General features: G+C 37.4%; 2 protein-coding genes across 9 annotated transcripts in view; one reads left to right on the top strand and one right to left on the bottom strand.

Moving 5' to 3' along the window:
* The window catches only part of RALGPS1 (Ral GEF with PH domain and SH3 binding motif 1), an 80,564-nt gene that overhangs the window by 13,256 nt on the left and 41,281 nt on the right, over positions 1 to 26,027 (top strand). For all 8 annotated transcript variants that reach the window (XR_007907752.1, XR_007907753.1, XM_051807762.1 and 5 more), the window contains 3 exons: positions 377 to 466; positions 1,904 to 1,996; positions 3,071 to 3,197. Coding sequence is in view for 6 of the 8 variants with exons in the window: in XM_051807762.1 (XP_051663722.1) it covers positions 377 to 466; positions 1,904 to 1,996; positions 3,071 to 3,197 (310 nt within the window). In the remaining 2 variants the exon portion in view is untranslated. The remainder of the gene's footprint in view (positions 1 to 376; positions 467 to 1,903; positions 1,997 to 3,070; positions 3,198 to 26,027) is intronic.
* Positions 7,085 to 25,174, bottom strand: ANGPTL2 (angiopoietin like 2). Its single transcript, XM_051807775.1, has 5 exons — positions 23,575 to 25,174; positions 14,036 to 14,889; positions 9,629 to 9,822; positions 9,193 to 9,463; positions 7,085 to 8,710 (listed from the first exon to the last, which is right to left on the bottom strand). The coding sequence occupies exons 2-5, from the start codon at positions 14,838 to 14,840 to the stop codon at positions 8,511 to 8,513; spliced, it is 1,470 nt and encodes a 489-aa protein (XP_051663735.1). The 5' UTR covers positions 14,841 to 14,889; positions 23,575 to 25,174; the 3' UTR covers positions 7,085 to 8,510.

The following is a 26,027-nucleotide window of genomic DNA, read 5'->3' as shown; positions in this document are numbered from 1 at the left end:
GATTAAGATTTTTAAATGACAGTTCTTGTTTTCAATTGCTTTGTCCACATTTTCATGTTTTTCCTCTAGACCATTTGTTCCTAATGTATTTTGCTATTGTGTCATGGTACAACATTAGCAATTCTGTTCCTTTTTTTCTGTGTTTCACTTGCTCTTTCAGTTATCTTGGTGTTGCCTCACTTCTCTACCTACCTCTTATACCCATTGGTAAAACTTTGGGGCAGTTGCAATGATACAGATGAGAATTCATGGGATAAGAACTCTTTTCTTTCCTTACCCTGTTTTCTCCCTGGAGCATCTTGAAAGTTTGCAAATATTTCATCTAATAAAGTCCATTTTTTTGTAAAAAATTAAGTTATATGTGTTTACTTTATAGGTCAGTTTTTGGGTTGTACGAGAAATATTAACAGCACAGACCTTAAAAATAAGGGCAGAAATATTGAGCCATTTTGTGAAAATAGCTAAAGTAAGTGCAACATTCTTATACTATCGTTCAAACTCTTAATCGCTTTTTGTTTGTTTCTGCACTACCCCTGTGAACCATTCTTGGGTTGCAGAGGGTCACGTTCTGTTTTGGTATGTCTGCTACGTTGTACCACTTGAATAGGATAAAGGCGTGACAACTGTTCTTTTCTACTTGATTAGATGAAACTACCCAGTTCAGTGTGACTCACCTTGGACCTCTGCCTACCAAGTTTAAAAGTGGTTTGGCTTGTTAATGGTCAACTGTTTGTTGCTAATGTCAAATGCCGTTGTAAACCGTTCTGGATTTTGTCTCCCACCATTTTCAAAGTTTTAGGAAAAGAAATTTCTTGTTTCTAAAGCAGCTGTTTTGAGACTTGTATTCCTACTTGTAATGTGTACTTGCTGGTATAAAGTACTGCTGATAAAGCTCTGTTATTGTAGTGACTTCAAGCACTACATTTTACTCTCGAAGTTTTATAAAAAGTTTTATACAAAACTTCTTTGTATTGTGAATATTTCCAATCAGTTTACTTAGTATTTTTGTGCTCATAGAAGAAAATTTGTCTGCATGAGTTCCTGGTACAAATGCGTAGTCCAAGTACTGGGACGATGGTCAACTTGGAGGTCCTGGGTTGTTCTTAGAAATAAGAGTTACAGTGTTTGTTTGGGGGATTTTTCTCCTGCAAAAAGGGGAACACTGCCCTCTTTTTTTCTCTTTACTTCTTTTCCCTCAATAAAGTCCAGATCTTCCTCAAATGCTTCTGGGCAATGAATAAGTGGATCACTCAAGGATGAACCCAGCTTCTTTTTAAGATTTACAAAGAAGCTCCATGACAGCAATTCTCATTTTTTTATTTTACTGGAACTATGTTGTAGCAAGCATTATCATTTGAGACAGCTTTATTCCCAAGTATTGTCTACTGGAGACCAACGTGTTTTGAGTAATTGTCAACACAGAGTAAATATAAAGTACATTGAAGTGAGGTGAATTTTTCCTGTGAAACAGATTACAAAATCAAGCATTGTTTTAATTCTGAGAGGGTCGTCAGCATCTTTGGGGGATGTTTTTGGCTTGATTAAATTTTAATTTCTCCAGTTATACCAATTTGCAAGAACCATATGTCAAATAATTTTTTCCTATTTTCTGTTCCTGGAGGAACAACCTTAGAAAATAACAAATTCAAGTCAAATACAGTTTATATTCTCACAACTGAAATGCCTGTTGTATCAATGGATATATTTGGAAAATTGGCAACTTTTAAAGTGGTCTTAAGAATTTTGCACATGACAGCGTTGGATAATATCGTTGTCTGTAGTCATTGATGGAAATGTTATATTTTATTAATGAAAAAAATCATGGTTTATTAATGCAACTTTGAGATTAATTAATTTTGTGTCCCTTTTCGATGTGCTAAAAGCTATTATTCTCTTTTTTCAGAAGCTTCTAGAACTGAATAACCTTCATTCTCTGATGTCTGTGGTGTCAGCACTGCAAAGCGCACCCATCTTCAGGCTGACCAAAACCTGGGCTGTAAGTGTTACCTTGACTATTGTCCTTTCTGTTGGAAGATAAACAGGGAAATTTGCTCCCATCAAGTGTGTGACTGATTTGACTTAGACCTAAAGAGGTGGGAGGCTCTTTGTAGGCACAGTAGTTCAAAAATAAAATACATTGCAGAGTCAGGGCCTCAAGGAATTCTCAGTGCTGATTAAAAGAAAACAGCACAATTATCCTGAAATATTTTCATTCGTCTCCTTTTTGTTATTTTTTTAATAAGAGCTAGTGGTACAAGCTAAGTAGTACAAGAACTGGAATTTTCCAGAGGAAGAGTTTATGAAGTAATGTGCTATGGAGCAGCTGTCTGCTATCAGAAAGGACACGTGCAAGAAGCCAGTGTATAGTGCCATAATTCTCCACTCACTCTGACTCAACTGGCTTCTAAAACCATCTTAAAAATATTGCTGGGGTTTCTTAAACCAGCTGATACAGGGAATGTGTTTTTATAGCTACAGTTGCCTATCATGTTTACTTTTCAGTCTTCTGTCACTAGGATTTTTGCATTACCATATGTTTTTCTGGTTTTCTGTAGTAAGTCTAGCAATAGAAAATGTAGATTTAATATCAAAATGGTTTACTTTCTTAATACTTTCTTCCAAAACTTGACTTTTAATAAGACACTGTTGAAATGGCACAATTTACATTTATTTAGAGCATTTTCCATTGTTGTTTGTACTTTTAAATTCAGAGGATTTTAGCAGTTCTGATGAATTATGAGAACATTGGTGACTGTATAATAAATACTTTTTCTCCAAAAATGTAATATTGCTGATCTTATTCAAAACTGATGTAGTGATATGGGAATCCTTGACAAAGTATTCAGAAATAATGGTCATATTTGTTCATAGCTTAAGACTTGTGCTGAATTGCTTCTTTTTTTCTTAACAGGTAGCACATCTTCAAATACTATGCTGGTTTGAGTGATGATAATGAATTTAGTCTTAAATTTACTATGCTTTTCTTTGTGTGATTCAGCAAGCTATTGATTGTTGTTGGCTTTGTGGGGACTTGTCTTTTAAAATTTTATGATCTACATGTTCTCTGTAGCTTCTGAATCGTAAAGACAAGACCACCTTTGAGAAGCTGGACTACTTACTGTCTAAGGAAGATAATTACAAGAGGACACGAGAGTACATCAGAAGCTTAAAAATGGTTCCTACAATTCCATATTTAGGTGAGTGTGAACCTTATTTATCTGTAGCCCATTGACAGACAAGTACTAATGACTGACATGTGCACATGAAGAATACTGTATATAGAAGGAATGGTTCACTCCATTTCCTATTCAGAAAAATGGGGTTAGGTTGAGATTTTTAGGTCATACAAATGCATATGTACTTTTGGAATGAGTATTTCTCTTGGGTGCTGAATAAATACATGTGTAATACAACATAAAGATGTATTAAAAAGAAGACCTGTAGTTAAAATGCTGTCCAGTGTTCATACTGTCTCCTATTCTTTTGTGACATGCACCAAGTAGCCATTTGGTGAACTGTTTTTGTAGTCAGTATTTCACCTGGGAATATTTCTGCACGCAGGTCATTGTTAGTGAATGTAGTCCAATATAATGAACTGTTTAATGGTTTTACTTGTGATTTAGTATGATGCTAAACTGGAGCTAAAAAGGGTTGATGTTTTTAAGTCACTGAACCTGGACAACAAGAGATCAGGAATTCTGCTCAGGCTTCCTGGACCAGAACTGCTGTCTCTATATTAGTGACCCCCAATGCCTTGAAGGATTCCTCGTCATGAACTCTTACGCTCTCTCTTTAAACACTTGTAGGCTCCTTGCATGCTTGGCACCCAGCTGGCAGGATTTCCTCAGCTCTGTCCAGTACCACATTCTTTGCTTGAATTGAACATGGTATTTTCTACCTTCACTAGATAAACCTTACCTTATTTCTTGTGCAACTTGAGGCTACTCCTGACATGATGGACTTCAGTCATTATCTCTGTTGCCTTCCCACTAAATCTTCAGTTAGCTCTCTTCCAAAAGGAGTCGTCCTTGGATTACTTGAGCATGCCTTGTACAGATGCCAGTTGGCATCCTTGACAACCTGCCAAGGCAGTGTTTCAGTCCTGGATCCTGTTTTTAGTGGGAGAGAGTGCACATGGACTACCTGCAAAATGCAAGGTAGAAATGTGGGTTAGATTTATACTGTTACTTCAGAAAGTTTTTTTGTGCTCTGCTTAATAATCCCTAACATTCTGTTAGGTCGATGGTTAGTAGCCATCAGGAACTGTTTATTGAAATCCCAAGATTATGCCTTTATTTGCAGTGGTTTGCCCTTTTTATTTTATATGGAAAGTTAAGACTTTTTTCCCCCTTGTATCTAACGCTGTCTGTAGATCTTTCATTTTCTGTTTTACTGTCCAAGCAGCTTATCTCATAAATCTTTCTGCAGTTCCTCTCAGTCAGACCTTCTCTTTGCTCCCCTGAATTAGTTAATATTATCAGCAGATTTTTGTTCCATTGTTCACTCCCATTTTCAGGTCACTTGCAAATATGTTGAGCAGCATGAGTCCCAGCACAAATTGCTGTGGATGCTTATCTAAAATATTTCTTATTTAATAAATTTGACCATCCCTAGTGGCCGTACTTAAAAAAAGTGTTGAGAACTTGGTATGAGTTATTGAAACTTCTTAGAAAATAATTTCAGGTTAAAGGAATATTTAGCTTATCAGAATATTCAAAGGGGACTAGTTTCAGTGAATAAGTATCTTCTCGAGGAAAACAGCATTATGTACAGAACAGCTTTAGTCTGTTTAAATGAACAAGTAGACTGATAGATCATGTTAGGAGTAAATAGTGAATATAAAACAAGTGAATGAGAGTGACAGAGTCTGAAGATGTACCGTTAATGGGGGTCACATTTCATGCTGAGCCTCTTGTCTCATTGCAAGAAAGTTACTTAGTTATGTTCTCATTCCATCTATGACAGCCTGAGATTGTTTGAAATGAGCTGGAAGAACATACTGGGAAGCTAAACATCCACTGAAGTTGTCTAGGTACTCTCATTTATAGAATTGGCTCACGCCCTTGTGTAAGGAATGTTTTAATACGACCCAGTTATTAGGACATCAAGCCAGTCCTAAATAAAAATGAAAACATTTCTGGGATGAATGTGTGTTACAAGCCTAATAAAAGACCTGGGTAATGAAAATGAAAGGAAAAAATCCATGTTACTGAATTACAAGGTTGAATCTGAAGTTCCTGCTGGTGTCCAGGCAGCCTCCTGGAGACTTTGAATCCTGCTGCATACGTTGTATTTCGGGTTTCGTGCATCAGAGGCCCTCCCTCTCCCTGCTGATTGGAAAGACTAAGCAGTGTTGCTGCTCTTGTAAAGTAAGGTTTTCCCTGCATCCTAAGAGGTGCAGTTGAACCTTCAAGTAATCAATACAGGAGACAATTACTGGTATGTTTACAACCTCAGGCTGTAATATGAGAGACTAATATATTCCTTACGATGTAAAAGTACCATTAAAACATCCAACAGCTGTTTTATTTCCAGACAGGTCTTCCAAGTTTAAAAAGAGAGAAAGAAAGAAATCAATCAATCATGAGATTGGCAAGGCTGTAATGTGAACTGTTGGAATCATTCAGCCACAGTGTGATCTAAGAAAAAAATAGCAGTTGCAGTGTTTTGAAAATTCCTGTGTGTGGTGGCTACCTACAGCTTTTTCCTGATTTCACTGCTGGTGATCTTTCAGGTTGTATCTGTATGTTACGGGATAGACAAAGATGAGTATCATCTGTTATAATCTACAGGGTTCACTGAGTTGTGGTGTTTTGTTGTGTTGTTTGCTTTTTTTTTCCCTTGGAATATAACAATGGGGCTAATGCTGAAAATTTTGAATGATAATAGAAGAGTTTCAGGAAAGAACTGTTAGGAAATATGTATACAAGAGAATAACTGGTTGCCTTCTGAAGTAACTTCAATCTTGTGAGAGAGCTTTTTGTCTTCAGTGCTGTAGGTGGATCCCCGCTGTTTCATTCCGGATACATAGATAATGTATTAGTTGACAGAATTTTCTTTACTCTTCTGAAAAAGGTAGAGATATTTCAAAAATTCTGAAGGGCAACCTAAGTTTCTAGGAGTTTGCTGTTGCAGAACTATTTCTATGGTACTTCTTGAAATGAAGGAGGATTACAGGAGAATCGAAGCTGTTATTCTCTATAGTGCTGCAGTTCTCTCCTATATAAACTCACCTTTTACTAATGATAGGTGTGTAAGTATATTGTATATGATTTTTAGACAGCATGGTGTTGTCAGAGATGTACTTTTGGGGAGTGATGAAATAAGAATGTAATTGAAACAATTGGAGAAAATGAAGGGAACAGGAAAACCTAAGGCCTTTCATAGTTTATAGTTGTGGCATTGCTATAGTGGAGGGATCTAGTGCAAACAGTTCTGTTGTGTGAATTTAAAAAAATAAGCATAATGAAATTTTGCAAATCTGTGATTCTGCCAATATACTTGCCAATAACTTTACTGTATAAGTTCCAAATTCCCTATGTTTAATTGTTTTTGATGTGCCAGCCTCTGTGTTTAAAATTATTTTATGCAAATTTTATGTAAAAAATTAAGTTCTGTTCTCAGACATATCTCCAGGTCTTCATAACCTGACTTCTGTGCATTATCATTTTTAATTACATGGACGAGTCTCTAGGTAGAAAGGTTAAGAAATATGATTATTTTAACAAAAGACTGTCATCTTGGACAGGGGTTTAAAGCCTATTTGGTAGAGCACTCTGGCCAGCTCTAGGCCAGTAGGTGTGTTTAATATTTCTTACCTAAATCTTTTCCAGAGCTCAGTAGCTAAACCAGTAGCAGGTAAACCTTGAATACTGTTTGACAATTTAGGGCTTTTCAGATGACCTACAAAGAGTCCTTCCTTGTTGGACTATGTGGAAATTCAGTATTTTTCTCAGCTGAAAATTGTTTTGCTTTTGATGTTGCAATATTTAAACACAACACACATGAACAGTAGTTGTATATCAGGGTTGATTTAAGTCATGAGGCACTGATGTGAAGTTAAGTAATCTGAACTAAAACAGGATGAAATCTGAACATGTCAAAATAACATTTGTTGCTTTATTAAAGAATTACAATATGACGGGTAATCTAATATATTAAAAAACCTACTTTCAGTTATATACAACACATGCTACATCGCACATCATACTGTGGTAAAGAAGGGAGGAGGTAATGAGGGGAAAGTATGCAAGCACACACACATAAACACACAGTAAGTGTCTTACAGGCTTAGTGAAAAATATTGAACTTCTAGAGGCTTTTACTCTGCCTCTTTTATGCATTCTTTAACTTATTTTTTTTGCAGTAGTTGCTGTTTTGAACTGGGTGTGTCAACTATCTGTTCTAGAAACCTACCTCAGAAGAATGTTAGAATTATCCCAGTATTTATTTCTTAAGTGTGACTGCCTCTAAATATAGATGAGTAAATCTATTTAATAATTTGACAGTAATATATTTGTGAAATATGTTAAAAATAACTTCTCTTGGCTACAGATAACTTTTTTTATATAATTTTCATCTCTAGGCTAAGGATACTAAATAGATTATAAACTGGTATCCATCATTTGCCTGCAAAGTTGGATAGTCCCTTTAATTTATATCTTGCCATTTCTGAGTACAGAGGTTACACAACAGGTAATGACTGAAGTCAGGTACAAAATACTGTGAGTTGTGTATAACATGTTGGCTATATAGCACATAATACTTGTTGTAAATCTGGATTAATTTCCATATGCAAGTAGCTACTTCATTTTGGTAGGAAAAATCATTAGTGTTTTTAATCTAAACGACTTGAATCAGTGGTGAATTCCACTTTGTAGGAGCAGATTATTGAAATTATCAAAGTGAAGGGGAAAGACTGGATTTATCATGACAGTACTGGTTTGGCTGTCTGCTCTCAAAACAGAATTATATAGTACTGACTTATTCATGGCAGTTAACAAAGATTACACCATAATAATCACACTAATGTACATATACCAGCTACACAGTTCAAAGGATATGATTTCCTGTGTCAAATGATTGCTCATAATAATAATAATAATAATAATAAAAAAACTCTTGCTGTACAGTTTGTAATATTTCCTGTATTTGAGAATATTTATACATAACATACAAAAATATTTAAATGTGGCAGTATTTTTACCATCCAAAATTAATTTACAGGGAATAAAAACCAGGAAGCTTATCTACAGTTCATCTAACTGCCAGTTCCAATAGTACCAGTTGTACTGGTGTTCTGAATGTTATGGCAATTCCTTTTTTTTTTCTTCAGCTTTTTTTTTCCTGGGATTATTCTTGAAAATACAATATACAAGCCCTCATATCTTATCAATAAATGTACAATATCTTACATTCCTCATTTCTGAAAAGATCATTCCAGGTAATATCATATCTTTATGTGATTTTTTTTTTTTAGAACAAGAAAGCAAACCAAGAGAAGAGTTATTTCAGTGAAATGTGTTAGGGTTAGGTCTTATCATCATAACAACTTTCTTTAGTGAGTATGACCCCCCCCGGAATTCAGCCCAGTAAACTCCATCCTGGTATCGGCTGCGGTAGTGCCCTCCCCGGTACCAGACTCCATTGAGATTGGAATGAGCACATGCGTTGTACCACCATCCTCCCTTCTGGTAATGGGCACAGTTACCTGCAAAAGAAAGTTCCAGCTCAGTGTCAGAATTCAATGAAAAATATTACAGCAAGCAAGCTAAGCACAAAACTTTCTTTTTTAACTGTATGCTTAATATGTAGATACCATGTAGTAAAAGGTGAATTTAGGCTTCTTCAGGAAGCAGCTCAGTAGTTATGTTCTACAGATGGAGTTCATTATTGGTATTCTCCCTTGCTGGAAGATTTGTGTGCAGTACTGTTCCCAAATAACCCTTCCATAACATATTTTACAGACTCTTGTCTAGTGTAAACAAATTTTTGTTTTGGTGTTATTATTTATAAGGGTTGACACTATCAGTCTGTGCTTCATAAGGTGAAATTGACAAATCCTTTTGAGAGTGCAAATTATGTGTGTGTGTATGACTATAAGTATTTTTCCTTTTCAAAAAAAAAAAGAAATAAAATGGGGGGTGGGAGGGGAGGGCAAAAAAAAGGCAAGGCAGCTCAGGGCTCCAGTACCTGTGTACACGTCATGGTCCCTGTCCAGCGTGGTGAACTGTTTGCCATTGTGCCAAGTGAAGGAATCGCCTGCGTTGCCGTTGTAACGGCCCAGCCTCAGCTTGTAGTACTCACTCTCAGGCTCCAGCCTGAAGCTGGCATACTCAGCAAACACCTTCCGACCTGACCAGTCCTCCATTGTTATGAGCAGTTTGTAGTTGCCTTGATTTGTTAACCAATAAATGTTTTCTAATCCGAGCCAATATTCTCCATCTATATTACCAAATCCTTGCTGTAAAGGAAGCAAGAGAAGCATGTTAGTATTCTGCATCTGTGTTAGTGGTAAATCTGAGCACATTCTTAAATAGAAATCTGCAGTAATTTATTTTATAGAGACGTCCACTTTACCAATAATTTTTAGAGGGTGGTAGACATTAATCTGCTCACTTGTTCTAACCTTGTATGTCTCCCAGTTCCTGAAAAAGTTGACAGAGCCATCCAGCCGTCTTTGAATGACTGTCCAGCCCCCAGGGTCGTGCCGTTGGTCACACCAGACCTGCATCAGCTGGTTTGTGTTCTCTGGTTTCACAAGATAGATGGAGCTTGTGTCATGGCCATCTTCTAATGCTTGTAGACAGTCTCTCCAGGGCCCTGTGTCAAAACAGAAGGGCTGTGCATCAAACTCCCCTTGAGCATATCTTCAATGCAGGGCAGTATTTGAATAGGCAGCTTTTTACAGTAGATTGGTTTCACTGGATAGTGCATTTGTTTTTCTTCTTATTGAAGGTACAGTATACACCAAGTGTTTTCAAGGGGATAAATTTATTGTAATTTTATTTCTAGAACATTCCACAATAAATTACTGATAAAGGTAGATTTTTTTTAAATTTATTTTTTTAAGGCAGCTCTACTTTGGTCATTGATTACATCTTCAAAGAAACTAGGTATGAATGACTCCATAGACATGTATTAAGAATTTCCTTAAGAAAACAAAACAGTAAGTTTGATCTTGATTCTGTCTTTGAGAAATTCAGCTTTTTAGATCCCCAGAAATGTTATTTGCACAGACATTAACAATGGAACTGGCAACATGAATTCAGATTGTAAGTTTTACTGTTGTAACCTTAATAAATGACAACACAATATAGAAATTAAGATTTTTTTAACATGGAGTTCTTGTGAGAGAAATGTTATATAAATGAGAAGACTTTTAAAATACTTTGCATTCACAGAAATTACAGTTAATGCACTTGTGTTTTCAGAAGAATATATTTTTTCCTTGAGCTCAGTAGAGTCCATGAAGAGCTTACTCTTTTTGACAGTATTTTATATTTATGATTTTAAAAGAAATTTTCTGTATTGGGAAGATAGATTCCATTTTAATGAGTCTGAGAAATTTAAATATAAATGATTTAGGAGTCTGTGTTGATATCTGCATATAGACTCCCCCAGCTGCTTTGCTTCCTGAGCATAAGGGTGAAGTCAGTAAGAATCCTCAGGATTTGAGATCAGAGACCCTGGATTGATTCCCCCTGCCTGCTGAAAGAGGAAGGCTTGTCAGATCTTCTCATTAGGAGCCTTACTGAAGCACATGTTGCTATCGAGAGTAATTTCTGTTCTAAATTATTTCAGTTCTTCTATGCTTTTTCATAAGTCACTGCCCAACATTAGTAATGGTACTGAGGAAATGAGTTAGAAATAAATTAGTTTTATAGACATTATCTCAAGTGTTTGGGGGATTGAGGGTTTTTTTGTCTCTTTAACTATTTTAATCAGTAAGTCAGTGTACCAAGAGGCAATCCAAGTGTTTGTTCTGTGGCCATGCTGTGTTCTTGTTGCCCTAGTCATATTCAGAGACTGTACCTGGAGTTGTGCTTCTAAGTCCCTTTTGCATCTCTGTTGTGGCTCACTGTTCAGATTTCTGGCAGTTTAGGTGTAGATGCAGTGCTCTGTCACACAGTTACATGGCTCGTTATGAGAAGTGGGAGAAAACAAATATAAAGGGCACTGGTAATTTATATTGCTCATGTTTATTTAATCACAATGTGTATGTAGTGGCACTTATTAAAAACAAAAAAGAACATGTTAGTCCAAAATCATTATTGAACTCCTTAAATAGTCAACCACAGAGCTTTGATCTTCATAAAAAATTATAGCAGTATACAATGTAGTATTTAGTGTTCTAATCTTGCAGTTTCTTTTAGGCCACATGGCAGCAGTGCTCTACTACACATAGTTCTTTCCTCTTGAAAGTGATTTAAGCAGAGTTTGCTACTACTTTTCCATGACAGGTGTTTTTTTGTCAGATATTAACTTTTCAAAATGTTGGCTAAGGTATCTTCCCTTGAAAAAGTGTGAACACCCTGACTTTCAGGTAGGTGGTTTTGATAAAATCACCTCTAGGGAGTCAGAATCACAGAAAGGCTTGGGTTGGAAGGGATCTTTAAAGATCATCTTTTTCCACTTTCCTGCCATGGGCAGGGACACCATGCAACAGACAATGTGGACAAAATGTACAAAATTAATTAAAGCTACTGACAGTAGTAAGACTGTAGTACTCTATGATGAAGGGAGAGTGTTGGTCTACTACTTTGTGAGAAAGGAAAGCTGTCAACAGATTAAAAGAAAGCATTTAATATTTTCCTTCTGTTTTGCTTCAGTTTTCATTCCACAGGTTGGCTGTGATCAGATGGTTAGTCCAGTCAGGAGCTTTGGTAAAGGCTGAGAACTCAAGAAATAGTACCGAAAGGACTGGATAAAATATGCATGGATTTTTTAACAGCAGCTGGGCGGTGGTGGTGGTGGGTTTTGTTTGTTTTGTAGGATACTGCTTATGGGTTTTTCCTAGTTTATTCCAGGTATGACTAAAGCTTCGTTCTCGGCATTAATTGTAGGGAGAGTTTTGTTTGAGATGTGCTTTGTGAATGGAGAACATTCTGGAGGATGAGGAAAAGATATCAAATGTTTCATGCCCAAAAAGAAAGGGAAGGTGAGGGGAGGAAGATACCCTGAAAATGATAGGTTAATTAGCTTAACTTCAATTGTTGGAAACTTCCTTAAACAAATCAAAGCTGTAAATGAGAAAATAAGGGGAGAAATTAATATTATAATGAATTTGTGCAGAAGAAGCGTGAAACTTCTTTCCTAGTAAGTTATGTAGTCTAAGGAGAAGTAGCAGATGTCAGATCTTATCTTAGAATTGTGGACTGCAAAAGGGACCTCTGGAAATAAACACGAAAAATGGCTGGATAAGCAGCACTTTCTCAGGTGAGGATCTGGGAGATCTACAGGGTTGCAAATTGATCTATGTTAGCATTTGACTTTTCAAAACAGGAAATATATGAGGATAGATAAGCAAAAGTACTGTGCACTTGAATTAACTTTTCTATTCCTGCTGTGTGATAGTGAAGCCTCAGCTCCAGTTTAAGCACTTGAAAGCGCAAGGAGGATGTGGAGCAAGAATGAGTTTTCAAACCATGTAACAGGAAAGGGAAAGGTCTTCAAAGAATGCTTGAAAGGTATTTCCCTTACAGATAGATAGGGAAATACTGTACAAAGCTTGAACCTACTTTGAGATGAAAGTCAAAATGTAATTAATAAAGAGGCCATAGTGTATTGCTGCAAAGGAGTTGTAATAGACCTGATTTTCTTCTGAGAACTTTTTTTCTTGCACGGTACATTAGAATCATGATATTTTTGGCAGAGGTTCTGCATGCCAGAATGCAAGATTTGGTGAGTTCATCTTTGGCAATACTGTGGAAATACTGCTTTGTAGCAGAGTGTTTTAGAGGCTTTACAGACTTTGGAGACTCAGTGCTTTGGACTGAAACACCTGCTCAAGTTTCTTTAATTGTGAATGTTTCCATGGAGAAATAAGATGGGGGTCTTTTGGAGGTTTTTTTTTAACATGTGACAGTTGCATTATTTGATAATTCTAAAGAGTTTGTTGATGTCTTGTTTGTTGTAAATAGCCATGAAATACACTGAGTGCAGTTCCCATGCATTACTCTGTTTCAACTCTGAGTTCAGATGTCTGTGACACCCCATCTTTTTTCTGTCTGTGCAAGTCTGTGTTGCCTGCACACTGAAGAACAGACTTCCCTTATATGGAACATATATCTGAACTGTTTGTGGGGTTTTTTTTTTAAATCTGAGGGACCATAGGTGAAATTGAATTCTTTACTTGTTAATTTTGTTACCATGTAGATCAGTTGATCTTTAATGTGATTTCAGATCTTCTAATCTTGCTTGTGACAGAACTCCTAAGACTTTCAGTGAGGGCTGTATAATATCTCTTACTATTCCACCACTTGCTTCCCTTTTGCTCCTGTGTAGGGCACAAGTGCCCCATGTAAGGTATAGAGCAGATATGGATTCCTTTTGGAGTTACACAAGCACAATGTTATTACATAGATCAGCAAACTTGTAATAACTTCACAAATGTTCACACAAACAGTGCTAAACCCCTTCAGGGGTCGTGAATTGTAGTAGTTCAGTTTTGAGCAAAGTTAAATAAAATTTAGATCACTGTTGAATAATAAGATTTTTCTGCCCGTCCTTTATCTCATACATGTAATATAAATGATCAGTTTTTCTTGGCAAAGTAACATGAGAAAAATCTGTGGGACTAGTGTGTCTGAATCTTAGAGTTAATTTTTTTGCTTTCTTTCTGTGCTTGTACATACTACAAGATATCCAGATGATAATTACAGACAACATCAGATCTAAGAAATCTCAGTTCAAAATAATTAATTGCATTTATTTTGCTAAACAAATTCTGACTGCATTTTTGATATTACAGTTAAAATGTTTGCCACTGCATATTAGCATAAACTAATGAAGCCATGTTAGTAATATTACTTACCAGATGGTTTATCAGTTGAAGTTGGAATACTAGTAACTGCAGGCATGGTTGGTAAGGTAGGTGGCAGAACCTTTAAGTTCTGATCACTTTGAATCTCATTAGTAGATATCTGGTTATTAATGCGATTGTAAGTAGGAGGCTGATACACTTTATGTGGTGGTTGTGGAGTTTGTGGCAGTGGCTTTATGGATGGCATTCTTTGACAGTGTTCTTCCAGCTGGGCAATTATCATTGACTGATTATTGGCAATTGACATCAAATGTTGGTACTTGTGCTCTAAGTCTTTGTATTTGCTTGCAAGCTGCAACATATCTGCAGTTTGGTTCAAAATCTTATTTTCAAGTTGAGAAAGTTCTAAGGCGTTATCACGTTTTCGGATAATTTCATGTAGTAGCTGCATGTAGAGTTGTGTGACACGAGAATTCATGTTTCTGCTCTCTTTTCTTAAGAGTTTAACTTCATTAACAATTCCACCGTCCACCTCTACCAGTTGCTGGAGAGTTTCTATCTGTCTCTTTTGTTTAAGTAGTTCATTGTTAAGTAACTGTAATTCTTGTTTATTTACCCTGTTTTCAAGTAGAACTTCAGGCTCCTTAGAATTAACACAAATGGCACCTGTCACTCTCTGCTGAGGTACGATAAAGGTGTAAGTGCATTTGTCCTGCGTATCACTGGAACGTTTATATCTGTTCATGTAAATGAATTCTTGATCTGTTTCCTTGTCATTGCCTTCAAATTCCTGTGCTTTACTTGTAGTAACTCCCACAGCAGTTACTAGCATTAAACAGATGAATCTTGTCATCATGATCCTCTAGTTCGGGTCAAATATTCTTCTGCAAAGAACTTGTTAAAATCTGTTTTAAAATAAATTTAATAGTAAATAACAAATAGGAAATCAATGTGGATTTACAAGTGATAATCTCTTCTAAAGCAGTACCTATTAGCTATGTACACAAATGAGGTATTTTTCTTGTCCAGCCTGAATTTACGTTGGTTAAAGTGGACATCATAGGGAATAGTTGTATCATTCTGTGCTCAAAACTGCAATTACTAGTTGCTAGTTCATCTAAAGCCTGCCAAGAACCATAAGAAACTAAGCAATAAATACCAGGATTTGAACTGGCCTTTCTTCCAGGCAAGTACCACAAAAGTTTCCAAGACTAGTGTTTTCATTTACATATGAATTACATTTTCAGTTTCTTACAGTTACAAATAACAGCCTTTAAATGTAAACAGAATGTAAGTTAATATGTGTATTAATGCTGATAAAAGTTCTAAAAATATCAAAAATCTCATTTGCAGTATTTTATAACTGCATGTATATTGCAAGAGATACAGCTTAGATGAAGTGTAACAATTTTACTTTATTCAGCAGTATTGAAATTCCATGGCTTAAAAAAAAAAGAAAAACTTTACATTAGTCCTTAATAATTATAAATTAAAAACTCTGCTACCCCGATATCATAGGCAGTAAAATCTTGTATTTTTCCAGACTAGTGGAATTTACAACTGAAACAGTTATTGTGACTCTCAGTGGAGACACTGTCTTTACACTCAGCCTGATCATCTCACTTCACAGACCCTTCTTGGAAGGGGAAGAATACCAGCATATGTGCTTGGTGGACAGAGATAGTGCACAGCAATCCAAATCAGCTGGAAATATCATTTGGCACAGTGCACCAGTTCCCTTTTGGTGACATTACCTGAACTTAGTTCTCCATGCAGATTCATATTCAAGGTGGAAAGCTGAGGCCTTCACAATCTCTTAAAAAATAAGTCAGTCCCAGAACTTTATAGGCACTGGTAGGCCTGGAAACATGGGCTTAGGATTGTCACTGCTGCCAGGAGCACCCCTGTCACATACCACTCTCTTATCAGCCACTTGGACAGCACTTTGATGTCATATATTTCTAAAAGCTTTTTATTGTTGAATTTTAATAATCATGTATATGCAACCTAGTTTTCATAAAATAAATGAGGGAAAAATGTAATATGGAGCTTTTTCAGCACATAAAACCTGTTTGACACTTTTTAAAACCAAGATGGTGTTACCATCGTGTTTTTCTTTGCCTGTAAAACATTTCACATGGAATAATCAGTCAGTATTTGAGTATCTTTCACCTAACTGCTTGGTCATCTTTAGTACAATGAAATTTTTTGAATTACATGAAATGATGGTAGTGACAGCTGTGAGAAACTGGCGTTGAGTCCAGCTGAGCACAACCAGCATGGATAGCATGGACAGCTGAAGGCTGCAGACGTGATGTATGAGAGTAGCAGGAAGAGTGAGGTCTGCACAGCCTCCAGAAGAGAAGGTGAAGGAGACGTTTTATTGCTGTCTTCAACCACTTAATGGGTGTTTGTAGAGAAGACAAATTTTTTTTCAAAGTGCACAGTGAAAGTATACGGTGGATACAAATAACCTCAGGAAAAAAATGGGTTTTATTAAAAAAAGAACTTCACCATGAGGATGTCTGAGGACTGAAGCAGTCACCCAAAGAGGTGGTAGAATCTCCACTTCTGGAAATCTGTGAAGTTGTGACTTAGGCAAGGCTCTGAGCAGTCTGATCTGATGTTAAAACTTGCCTTGCTTTGTGAGATGAAGATGAGGTCCCATCCAGTCTAAACTGTTCTATGATTCTAGGCAGCAGCTGACTTCTAAGAGATTTTTTTTTTAAGTTTCAAGATAATGATGGATATGCATCCTTAATTATTCCTACTGAGAAGAGTACTGAGTTGTCATTCACATTTTTCTGTTTTTGTGAAATAAACCATAGATCTAAAAGATTCAAACAAAAGTGACCAGGACTTGATCTTTCTTAAAATTTTTTGATATATACTTTTGCCTCAGTTTCTTAGTTGGAATAAACCCTTTTTCATTTTGCAAATAGAAAGGAATGGTGCTTTACAGAACTTGTCAAGAATCTTGAAAACATGTTAGATGAAAATTTTGAGTTTGACGTGGTTTCTGTAAGCAAAGGAATGCTGTTTGGAGTCCTGGAAAATAGGGAACATAAATTCACCCCAGACAGCTTTAACTTGCATAATCAGCATTTGCACAGCAGGTCACACTTGGAAAACCTGGCGTTTTTCCAGGCCTCATGTTTCTGCACAGATGACTGGTTTTGCAAATGTCTCTTGCATATAGGCATAAAATGGTTTTATTTCACTGCTGGAATTGTAATACCCTTTTTTCCCCTCCTCTAAACCTGCAATTATTGTGACCACTGAAAAGAAACTGATTTTTTCCTCAGCATTCACTTCTGTCTTTATTACAGCACCTCATGTCTTTAACTGAGCATGGGCTTTGGGGTGCACATTCTTTTCTGGCCAAAGAAATATAGAGCATCATATAACAGATTTTTCTCCATTTTTTTAAGAACTGTGTAGAAAATAATGGAACAGAGTTCATCAGTCTCGTCTTAACATATCATCTTAACAATCATCTAGTCCCACCACCTGACATCAGAGCTGACCTGGGGCACTGACCCCCTCTCTAGGAAGCCTGTTCTAGGGTTTGATCACCGGTCGCAGAAGGCAAGCCACAGTGAATGACATCAGCACGATTACACTGTGCTGAAATGCTTCTCTGTCACGATCTTGCCTGCATGTCACCTTTTCTAAGATATTCTTCCTATATGAAAAAAACAGTGGAAGGACAAGGACGTTGGTAGGAGAATACCCCAGTACAAACAGAAACAACCATCAGATGTCCTTCCTGCAGTCTCTTTATTATGATATTCTTAAGTCTTTTATTGTCTACTTGTTTGGTTAAAAAAAAGGTGTTTAGAATGAGGCCTATTTGTTGCATATTGTGAAGGATCACATAAATAATGGACATTTTTTCCGTTCTGAAGCTGGATTAAAACGGAAGTTCGTGGAGTCAAGGAAGTGAGGAGAGAAGTCAGTGAAACAGTTTTAAGGAAGGATTTAATTCTTTTTAGTATCTTCCTCGTTTTGAGTAGCAAAACAGCAGATTCTTAGAACATTAGGACTCCTTCCCATGTAAGAAGAAGATCATACCTGACGTCTAGGACATTAGCTTTCAGTTTTGCCGTGTTGTACTTATGCCCAGGAATTGATACTCTTTGTACCTGACTAGTGCCATTGCTGGTCACTCAGTTCTTCCTGTTTCTCCTCTGGGGGCTTAGCCCCCACTTCCTCTCTCCCTCTGCCAGTAGCTCTTCTTCAGTGGACTGGGAGGGAACTATATTCTTAGGGCCATATTTGTCCCCCGTGCAAAATTCCACTTAGGCAGCTGTACACTTTTCAACCTAAAGCAAGCATGCAGGTTTGCAACAAATTTTTTTAATTACTGGAAATACAGTCCCTTATCCTCATGTGTACTGACAGAACATTAACACACAAGCATGCAAACAAAAACCAGGTGAAAAAGGCACACTTAAAAAGAAAGATGTTTTATTTTAATTAAACATCAAATGGAACTTCTAATCAGAAGAAGTATGGAAGTTTGAAGTAATTTCATTTCTAGATTCTGGCTGTTCAAGACTTGTGTACTCATAAAAGCACTTTTGATGAGAACTGAGTTGGGACAAACTTGCCCTGGTGCAGATGCACCAAAACCCAGTTTTGTGTATGTTTATCCTACTTGGCAGTATATTTTACTTTTTATTCAGGCAAAATAGGGTTTTTTTCTGTTTGTCTTTTGCCAGCATAACTGCATCTGTATGAAAACACTTGGCAGCATTATTGTGTGGCACATAATCACAGCAGTTTTATACTCAAGCCAGCACAAGCACTTTGGTTAGAATTTTGGCTCATATCCCAAATATTGGCCTATCTGTGTATAGAACTGGCAGTAGGTAGTAAGAAATTGTTTGATTTGCTCATTCATTGTTTACTCGACTGAGGATGTTTCCATGATCTGGTGAAAAAAGAGGAAATAAACTTTCTGAAAGGGATATCAGATGTTTCAGCATTTGATCGTTTTTTCCTGCCCTTTAAAGGGAAAAAATAAATAAAATCTTACTTTGGCTTTGCTTTGGAACATTCTTCTGTCCTGTACTCTATCTTGCTTATATGGGACTCTTGATTAGTCAAAATGTGTTACCGTTTGATTGTTACAAATATCTTGACATTTTTCTTACATTTCAACAAAATTCGAGAATTTTAAAATCTAAAATTATACAGGTGTTTCACAATCTATTTTTTAATCACTGTCATGATCCTGAAATGCTAACGGTAAAAATATTTCTACATGGAAAAATATTACTGTCTGGCAAACGTTCACTTTTATTTTTTAACCAGGTTGCCTTAAGAGGAAGCATTAAAAGGAGCAGTGTCAGTATGATGGCCTTTTTGGTTTGCAGCTACAAAATACATTTCATTGTGGATATTCCAAACTGTATACCTTTTTTCATTAGTTGTTGATTCTGATGCCATGCTTCAGAGGATCTCATTTTTACAAAAGAGACTGGTTAACTGTCTCTCACTTTACCTGTGGGATTTTTGAGTGCAATTGAAGGTCTGTCTCCATCAGATGAAAAATAGGACTTGTAATAACATAATCCAAGAATCATTAAGCTTATCTGAAAATGCTACCGGTAGCGTTTCAGTGCTGTGGCTGTTTTTCGTTGCATGAAATTTGTTCATAAAATAGACACTTGCATTCTTACTCTAGAAAGAAATGTGTTTATGAAAGCCTGAGTATATACTGTCAACATTTGCATCTCGATCTCAAGTGGTTTTGCAGTGCTGAGTCTTTCAACCATTGAGAGACTGACATTTTGTGTCTAGGAGTTTGTACTATGTCCTTTTTACACCTGTGCTTTTCCATGTCCTCCAGAAAGTAGAGATGAAGTGTTAGGAAGACTGCTGGGTGGTGGCTGAGCACTGAACTTTGTTATGTGTTACTCTGGATTACAAATCAGTTCAAGGAGGAAATGTTTTGATGTTTAAGAAGACATCATCTGTACTATAGCATTTTGGAGAAATACGAAAGCAAAATAATGACCTCTGTGAATCTTGTGTGGAAAACCTTACATAAGACAAAAATGTAAAATAATTAATTGCCTGGATTTTGTACCATGATAGAAGTTTTGTATCTTAAATTGCGTTATTACGTTATTCCTGCAGATAAGCGACATAATAGATCTCAGTAGGTAAAAGCAGTAGAATTCTTCTTGCTGCTGCTCTTGTTTTTCTGTAGATAGTAAACTGCTGCAAAGCCAGAGAGCCATAGGTGTGACAGCATGATGCTGATTCATGGAAAGGCAGCTTTTGAACACGTGGGATGTGACACTGTCTACCCTTGGGGGCTGCTTTACAGAGAAGGCGATTTTCTGAGCTAAAACTGTGATGTTACACAAGCATTTCTAGGGACTTCAACATCCACTTGGATTGCAGTCTAGTTGAGTTTAAGATAAGCAAAAACACTACCAGTTCGGTTTGAGGAGCTGATCCTCAGCTGATTCATCAGAACCTGGTATATGATGAAGACAGCAGCAATTCTTACTTTAACAAGTTAGGATGGATTTTTATTGGCTTGTATATCACAGCTGAGGAATTAAGGATAATTATTGTAAACAAGGTGAAGGAGTAGGTTTCCTATGTGACTTCCTACACTTAAGCAGGAGTGCTCAGTAAGCTGTCAAATAAAATAGAATTCTCCATTTAAGTCATTGTATCTTTGAGATAACTGTTGGTTTTACAACAGTCACTGTCACTCAGCCCTCAGCCTCCATAAAAAGGCTCCCAGAGTATTACATCCCTTAGAAAAGTTAAGTTCAGAATTTTGGGGATTTTTTTTTTTTTATTATTTCCTTCTAATTTTTTTGTATAGGGTTTTATTTACGTGTCTTTTTCTTGTAATAGGTGATTTTTATTTCATTAAAGAGTGGACAGGCAAGGTCCAACGCTTCGCATTTGTTCCCATCTCTGCAAATTTCTCTAACTCAGGAAGAGCTCATAGTCTAGAAGCTGGGTCGTTAAGTGTGCACAGGTCCAGTGTGACAGAATTGAATGCACAGTAATTAAACTAACAATATCAAAGCCTTTTAGAAATACACAGATAAACAAAAAACACATTCATAAGAAGGATGACACACACACTTCTGCACTACACTCCTGTTTTCTGATATTGTTGTTTTGACTACGAATTAAAAAGCAGCAATGATACCCTCCATACAGATGAGTTCATTCAGCTACACAAAACGACTGTTACAAAATCAGCTCTGGGGGTTAATTGGCTGTTTTGTGCTGGTCAGATTTAGTTTAACAAGACTACCAGTACCTGGATGGTCTGGCTTTTCCTTCATACATCTGATATGCCATCTTTTATGCAGAGTCCTCAAGCACTTACATACGTAAAGGAAGGCATGGTGTTAGCTATTGCAGTGTTTATCCTCTAAAAGATAAACTGCTGTATGTGATTGTGAATTCACACATAGTTTAATAATTGTGCATTCTAAAGAAGAAACATGAAAAGCTAGCAACAAATCTTCACTGTTTAATACTTTTATCTTTGATATTAAAAGGGTTTTTTAGCTTTACATTTTTATTGCATTATAAAAGCAAATGAAGCAAGGGTGTTGAAAATGTAAAATCCTACTATGAAAAGATCAGACAGTTTGGTTTTGGTTTTTGTTAACAAACATTAGTTTTTTGCTTCTGCAGAATCCTTTGATAGCCAGTGTTTGTAGACTTACAGTTAGCTGGCATGTTCCAGGCACCAGGCCAGTAAAATGATCTGGATTTCACAACACCATTGTGATAAGACAGACAAGCATGAATTTTCTGCATCTGCTTGCTTTCTTACTCCCTGGCCTTTTTCTCAGAGCTCATGTTCTGTTTTTACTCCTTCTCTCAAACATTTTCTTGTGTGGAATTATATTAATCCATCCTCTCAATTTTTACCTCTCAGTTTACCTCTCAAAGGTAATCTTCATACTTGATGCAATTTATTAATTTTTGCTCTATTGTAAGGAGAGGGACTTCCACTGGTACAGGGTTTCCTTTAGAATTAACTCATGTAGTTTGATTTTTAGATGAAGAGTACTGCTGTGAAAAACCTGGATACTGATTTCTTTTTGCTTTTGTAAAAGGAAAGAGCAATTCACAGTGAAAACACAGCACAGTAATATGTATGCCACATGTATTGGGAAAAGCCTTAAAGTTTTGTTTGAAGTTTTAAAGTAAATATAGGGAAGGGCTGACACCTAGTAGCATGCAGTTTTAGTTACAAAAACATGATGTAAAACTAAATTGAAAAATTTAACTCCAGACTTATGGAGGGAATGACTTCTGGGGTTTTGCCACTAGTTACTTGCTTCCATTATAAGCAGTGCCACACTGACATTAACCTATAAATTGCTTTAAGATACTTGTATTATAATGCAGTCACTACTCAGCTCTTCTGTCCACTTAAAACTGGTGAAATTTTGGTTCAAGCACTAGTTCAGCCTTGTTAAAAGGAAACAGTTTCCTCACTGAGGGGAAGGGATGACTAAAGCAACATTTCAGAACGAGAGTGTCTTCATGACCTCTTGGAGAACTTTTGTTTTGAAATACTGTCAAGTGCTGCAAGAAACTGCAGAAGGTTATGGATCTTTTGCTGCCATGTAACTTTTTTCAAAGTTTGGCAAAAGCCTCTTTTTATAAGAAGTACAAATTTTCTTCTGGATTACCAAGAATTTTGGTCATGCTACTTGTGAATTGTTCTTTGTGCTTTACTAAAGTTCTGTCATAGATGTGGAATGTAATTACTGAAAGAGAGCACTGCTTTTGTTGTTGCTTCCCTTAACAGCGGCCTCACCTTATTTTCACTTAATCCAATCACTACCAGAAAGTGCTCATACTGTGTGTGCTTATATATGTGCATGAATATTGTCCATAACAGCTCTTAAAAATATTCACATTTTAATAAATATGACTCATTTTGCCCGTGAAAAATAGCAGTTAGATCATTTAATAACTATTTAATGCTTACAAAAATGTACTTATAAATGCTAGGCTCTTTCTTTTTAATTAAATTTTTTCAAAATATTTCAAATACTCATTTTATAGAATCTGTGAAAGTATCACGAATTTTAATATCTCCCTGATCAGACATGAGTGTAAAAAAAGAGATTTCCTATAGTATGTCCTCGAAAATTTCTCAAAAGGCACATGCATTTACAGCAACTTTAAGGAAGTGTGAAGATCAGAGTTACACACAGAAATCAATAAATAATATTTTTTAAAAATATAATAATATTCCTGAAAATAGTATCAAGAAGGTTTTCACTGCCTGGCATGTAATGTCTCAGCTCTGTTTTAATACGTGACGGATTTTTTTGTTTGGCTCGGGGGTATTTTTTTGTTTTTTAAAGGCACAGAGCAGGCTTGCTGCTCCGAGGGAGTGGTGCTGTCTCTGCCAGGCTGTTCGCTGCCGGCTCCGTACCCCGGGCACTGCCCGGAGCCGCGCCCGTTCAACACCCCGGCCCTGCCCGTCCTTACCCCGCCTCCTCGGGCCTCTCCCTCCGGCCCCGGGAGATCGCCTCGGTGACCCGCGGTCCGTGCTGGGGCCGGACGGGACGTACCTGGGGGAAGCGGCGCAGTTCTTCTCTTTTTCTCTGTTATGCCTGCTCAGGACCGTTGTGGGCTCGGCCGCCCAGGCTGAGCCCCGCGTCCGAACCGGGACCTTCCCGCGGGGCGCTCGGCGCTCCCGCCCGTCCCCTCACGCGGCCCGCAGCAGCCTCATTTGAACCCCAGCTCTTTGTGGCGGCTTGTCCTGGCCGGGGAAGGGAGAGAGAAGGCAAGGCAGCGGCGACCTGCCCGGCGCTGGTTGGACGGGCGAGCTGCCTCCGCCCCTGGGCCGCCGCAGCTGCCGCGCTGCCGGGAGGGGCTTCGAGCCTCGGCCCTGCCGGCTGAGCCCCCCCGCCCCGGAGCAGGACCCGGGCGCGGGGGAGGCCGAGTGTCAGCCAGGAGGCAGCGCTAATGCCCGAGGTCAGGCAGAATCCGGGAGACCGCCGGTCCGGTGTGTCGGATGGAGTGAGGGTGTGGAACTGCTCGGGACTCGGCCCCGAAATGCCGGGGGGGGCACTTCCTGCCGGACTGTCCCGTCACGGTGCACTCGGGAGCGCGGCTGGACGTGCCTCAGTCCCGGCTCCCGGGCAGCGGCACCCAGGGGAGCGCACGGGGCTCCTCAGCACTGCCCAGGTCGTGTCTGTCAGGCAACAGCTCGATCCCAGAAATAAGGGAAGATAAAATTATCCAAATTCAAGCAAGCTCTTGAAACAGTCTAATGCAGATTGAGGATTCATAATTTGGCTGAACCCCAGAGCATTTTGTAATGTTTCTTCCCACTCATCGTGGTAATCTAAACCCTGTTTCTCGTTTGATTGCTGTGAATTCTTACTATTTTCCTAGAACCTTTTTAATAATTGCTATTACAGAACTTTCCGTGTGTCGAATGTTTTTAGTTATCAGCTGTCACCTCTGGGTTTAAAAAAGGTTTGTCCAATGAATGAATGTATTTAAGATGTGTTTATAACTTGCTGGGAATCTTGCAAAGAAATTACCGAAATTAAAAGTGAAAGTTCCCAATATAAAATCATACATTTTTATTACAGTTTAGCAAACCAAATGGTTGTTTCAGTCACTGTATATCACAGCCATCTTCAGAAAGCTATACCATATTGAAATAATAGGTTTCTTTGTAATTTATCTGTCAGTTTTAAAGATCTTTGGGTTTTGAAGAGATGGAGGAAACCAACATGAGAACACTGAGTACCTAAAGGACATATAAAGAGGTTTAAAGACACTGGATTAAAACAAACTATTTCTGTTCAAGTTAAAAAGCAAGTAGTTGCTATTCTAATAATAAATTATTTCCATCATAAAAGTGGATGTCAGAAAAAAACCCACATCTAAATATATTTCAGTAGCAATTCAGTACACCTTGGGCTTTTTAAGTTCCTTGTACCTTTACTGTATGGTCTGAGATTCCTTCAGGGAGTATTAGCACCTCTAATTATTTACTGGTTTTATGTTACCATTATTTTCTATTTTAACTCAAAGCTTATTCATTTCTGTTTCTAAAGAGGAGGACACAGGGACTGGAGTGGCCATTTCAGTGCTATTTAGTAGCATAGTCTGGATTCTTGGGATTAAAGTTGTCCAAAGCTTTTCCAATGCACCAGTTTTATACTGAAAATTGAACCAAAAAGTGATAATTCTATTCATTTTTGACAGATTTATCAGTAGTCCTATTAAGCTTTCCTTTCAAGTTCTATGTGATTCATACTCCTTCCTTTCTAAGGTGCCTTTTCAGCCTAGGATACACAGAGCTGCTCAAGGAAGGGTAGTGGAAGCAGGAAGAACATAGGGAGTGGTTTGCCATGAGTGTTTGCCAGGATATTGAAGTGGCTGTTTCCTGTGCTGATTGGTTTCTCCAATTTCTAACTCCTTGTAGAGCTGGGTAGGTGATTCCCTGCCTAGATTACTACTTGGCTGGAGTATCTAGTTTTCATTTTAAAAGTAATATTTTTAGATTCTTTGCTTTTGTAGGAAAATAAGGTTTCTAACTTACAGTTATGCCCCTCAGCAACAAGGTTCTTGAAAAACAGGATTTCCTGGGGATGAGGTTGTTTATTTAGGATGATATTTATAAAGCATCCATAATGCCTTTTAAGCTCCTTAGCATATAGTTAAAATCCATTGATTTTAGGTCACTTAAATAAGTGCGGTTATATGCCTAAAAATTTTACCCAATGAAGGAGATTAGAGACTTCTCTTGTGTGTTTTTTAGTCAATGTCAGTAAAGTTCTCTTACAGGTAATTGTGTTATAAATAAAAATATTTGAAAAATCAAAAATAGACAAACTATTTCTTTTCTGTCCTCTTTGAACAAGAAATGTATTATTACACAGATCAGCCTTCTGATTAAGTGCTGAGTGCGTCTGTCTTTTTAAAGCTAAGTAACCTGTTCCTGTAAGCTTTTGTATATGGCTCATTCCAAATCACATATGACAAAGCTGCCATGTTTCTTTGA

Source organism: Manacus candei, unplaced genomic scaffold (assembly GCF_025592945.1).
Source record: "Manacus candei isolate 608988 ecotype Guabito, Panama unplaced genomic scaffold, ASM2559294v1 h1tg000071l, whole genome shotgun sequence".
Classification (NCBI taxonomy): Eukaryota; Metazoa; Chordata; class Aves; order Passeriformes; family Pipridae; genus Manacus; species Manacus candei.
This window is presented reverse-complemented; position numbering and strand designations above follow the sequence as displayed.